A 2,576-nucleotide genomic window follows, 5' to 3' on the forward strand; every position below is an offset into this window, starting at 1 on the left:
GTTTTTCGTTATTTCATTTGGAAGGGGTGCCTGGCGACAGGCACCCGATTGGTGCATAGCTTTTGCATACGCGGCTAGATTTTGAGCTAAGAGCTGTTCGAAAGATGAAGCTCTTAGCTTGCGTCTTCGCGGTTTCCGGCCCGCTGCTGCATCAGCGGTCTCCACGCGGATTTTATATCCGTTAACTTGTAATTATAGCCTTTCGGGCTATAACATCACCTAAAAAATGTTTACACAAATACGCGTGTGAAAGAGGGGGAGGAGGATACATAATCAAGATGATGCGAGATGTCTGATGTTAGTGTAGTAATACCTCTCAACTGACTCACATCGAAGAGATCATGTCCGCACCAACGTTTGTCGACCTGCAAGGATTTATCCTAAACAAGCGATTTATCGTGAAGGAAGCGGCAATCCTGAGAAGAGGATATATCCTGTCGCACTATTTCTTCGCATGCCCTGTGTCATGGAGCGTGCTTATAAAGTCGGAAAGGCGTCAGGCCTCGTGGCTAACTCAGCATCATCACAGCTTGCAATGGGAGGATGGAAATGTTCCATACTGCATGGTTCAGCGCTTGATTACGGCAGTTATCAATGGCATAAATGAACAAGACAAGGAGGAAGAGTCCTCTCTCGTGTATGTAAAAGGACTCGAAAAGCGAGAATGGCTGGCCGAAATAATGGACGATGCGAGCAGCGGTTTCACCATTGAGACCTTGGATGCCATATATGAAGATGTGCCTGCATTAAATAAATTAGATCCCACATATACTCTACGATGTAATAAACATGTAAAAAATTGCGCGTTACAAAATGTATTTAAATTATTTAATTGGTGGTCGGCTAATCGCAACGATCATCCGTTTTTTGAATAAACATATTATTTACATACTATTCTCTTTGTTATTTTTCCTAACCAGATATTTCTAAGAAATCCTTTCTCCTAATATTTTAATATTTCTCTTTGTTCCCCTCCAGTATATATTTCTAAGAATTCCTTTTTCCTAATATTTAATTTTATCTCCACTACTTTTAAAAATTTCTCACGCAATCGTATTTCTAAGAATTTCTTTTACCCCCACTACTTTTAATAATTTGTCTTTCCCTGCAGATATATTTCTAAGAATTTCTTTTACCCCCACTACTTTTAATATTTTGTCTTTCCCTCCAGATATATTTCTAAGAATCCCCTTCTCTTAATATTTTAAAAATGACCGTTACTCGATTATTAGTACTTTATTATACAATCAGTTTTTCGTTGACCGTTCTAACTGACGGTTCACTTTTTAATACCCTCGGTTCAAAGAAGCAGCAGCAGCATGAATTACTACATGCCGAGACATGAAGAAACGTGCGAGAAGAAATGCGACGAGTAAGTATAACTTTTTTGTATCTTTTATATTTTTAATTTTATTTTATATTTTTTCTATTTTCTATATTTAAGGCATTTTACGAGTTATAATTTCTTTTTTTCCTAATTTAGTTTTAATTTCTTTTTCCGAATTTTTTTACAGCGTTTCGTTGGAGCCTCGTGCGGTTCGTATACTTGGAAGACGATACGCATTGACGGCAACGGAATTCAAATTCCTCGAAATCGGCATCAGAGTGGATCCGCCGAGTTACGTGGAGATCGCCATAGGAGATCATCGGGGAAAACAGCTAGTACTATCTCTCGAAACGTGGAAAGGACTCTACGAGCAACGCCACGCTATTCACAATTACCTGAACAATGACTCCTCCTCCAACAACGATGTGTATAATTTCATAAGTGTCGGGCCGCTAACAGTGCGATTTCACAAGATAAACGGCACCAAGCTCATAAGTCTCGAATCAGCGGACGTGCGCATGATGATGGTCGAATCGACGTTACATCGTATGTTCGAGCTCGATTCATGTATCGAAATAATGTTCGATCGTTTGACGAGGCTCGTCGCAACGGTTGATATCAAATATACTCAATTCTCTAATATTGCATCCACTGTAACGAATGCGAGAGAATTGTCGAATGCGATACGCGCTAGCAATGTCTTCAACATGCACCAACTTGTCGATTGCGAGCTGGTGGCTTTAGTTTTTAATATGTAATAAAACTATATAATTATGTATTAAATATAAGAAGAATAAATACTTATATGTATATAAAAAAACTATTAATCTCGGCTCGAATTATTGTGTTACAATAAAAATAAAATCTCGACGGCAATCGGAGCCTATGCGGATGACATGCACAAAATTAATAAATTAAAATGAGATCTCAAGTCAAACTCATTTATTAAATTCTAAACGTTTCGACCCACTTCGGGTCTTCTTCAGTAGCTGCAAAATACAAAGAAACAAAAATAGAAGATAATCGGTACAATCAGAAAATTATAAAACTCGTATACATACAATCCGCAAATAAATTAAAAATCATTCTCCTCCCTATTCAAACCGTCCGGCCGTCGGAGTGTCTCCCTAACGGTGACCATCGTCAGGAAGGAAGCGGAGCAGTGACTCCCTTACCAACACTAATCAACATGGTATAAATTAAACGTAGAACAATTCACAAGAATTAAAAATTAAGAACCGGGAAGAAC

The 2,576-nt window shown here is 38.4% G+C and overlaps 1 protein-coding gene across 1 annotated transcript; it reads left to right on the forward strand.

Moving 5' to 3' along the window:
• The first annotated feature begins 341 nt into the window (after positions 1–341).
• LOC146721166 (uncharacterized) lies at positions 342–2,085 on the forward strand. Its single transcript, XM_085487341.1, has 2 exons — positions 342–699; positions 1,445–2,085. Exons 1-2 carry the CDS (start codon positions 342–344, stop codon positions 2,083–2,085), a joined length of 999 nt encoding a protein of 332 aa, XP_085343467.1.
• Positions 2,086–2,576: the final 491 nt, after the last annotated feature.

This window comes from Nylanderia fulva, unplaced genomic scaffold, assembly GCF_048542155.1.
Source record: "Nylanderia fulva isolate GAGA-0341 unplaced genomic scaffold, ASM4854215v1 Scaffold538, whole genome shotgun sequence".
Classification (NCBI taxonomy): Eukaryota; Metazoa; Arthropoda; class Insecta; order Hymenoptera; family Formicidae; genus Nylanderia; species Nylanderia fulva.

Bases quoted from the DNA above. Each gene is read 5' to 3' on its own strand.
- LOC146721166 (XM_085487341.1), top strand. From the start codon at position 342: ATGTCCGCACCAACGTTTGTCGACCTGCAAGGATTTATCCTAAACAAG. The intron at 700-1,444 runs GTTTCACCATTG...TCTATATTTAAG, and splicing joins AATGGACGATGCGAGCAGCG to GCATTTTACGAGTTATAATT.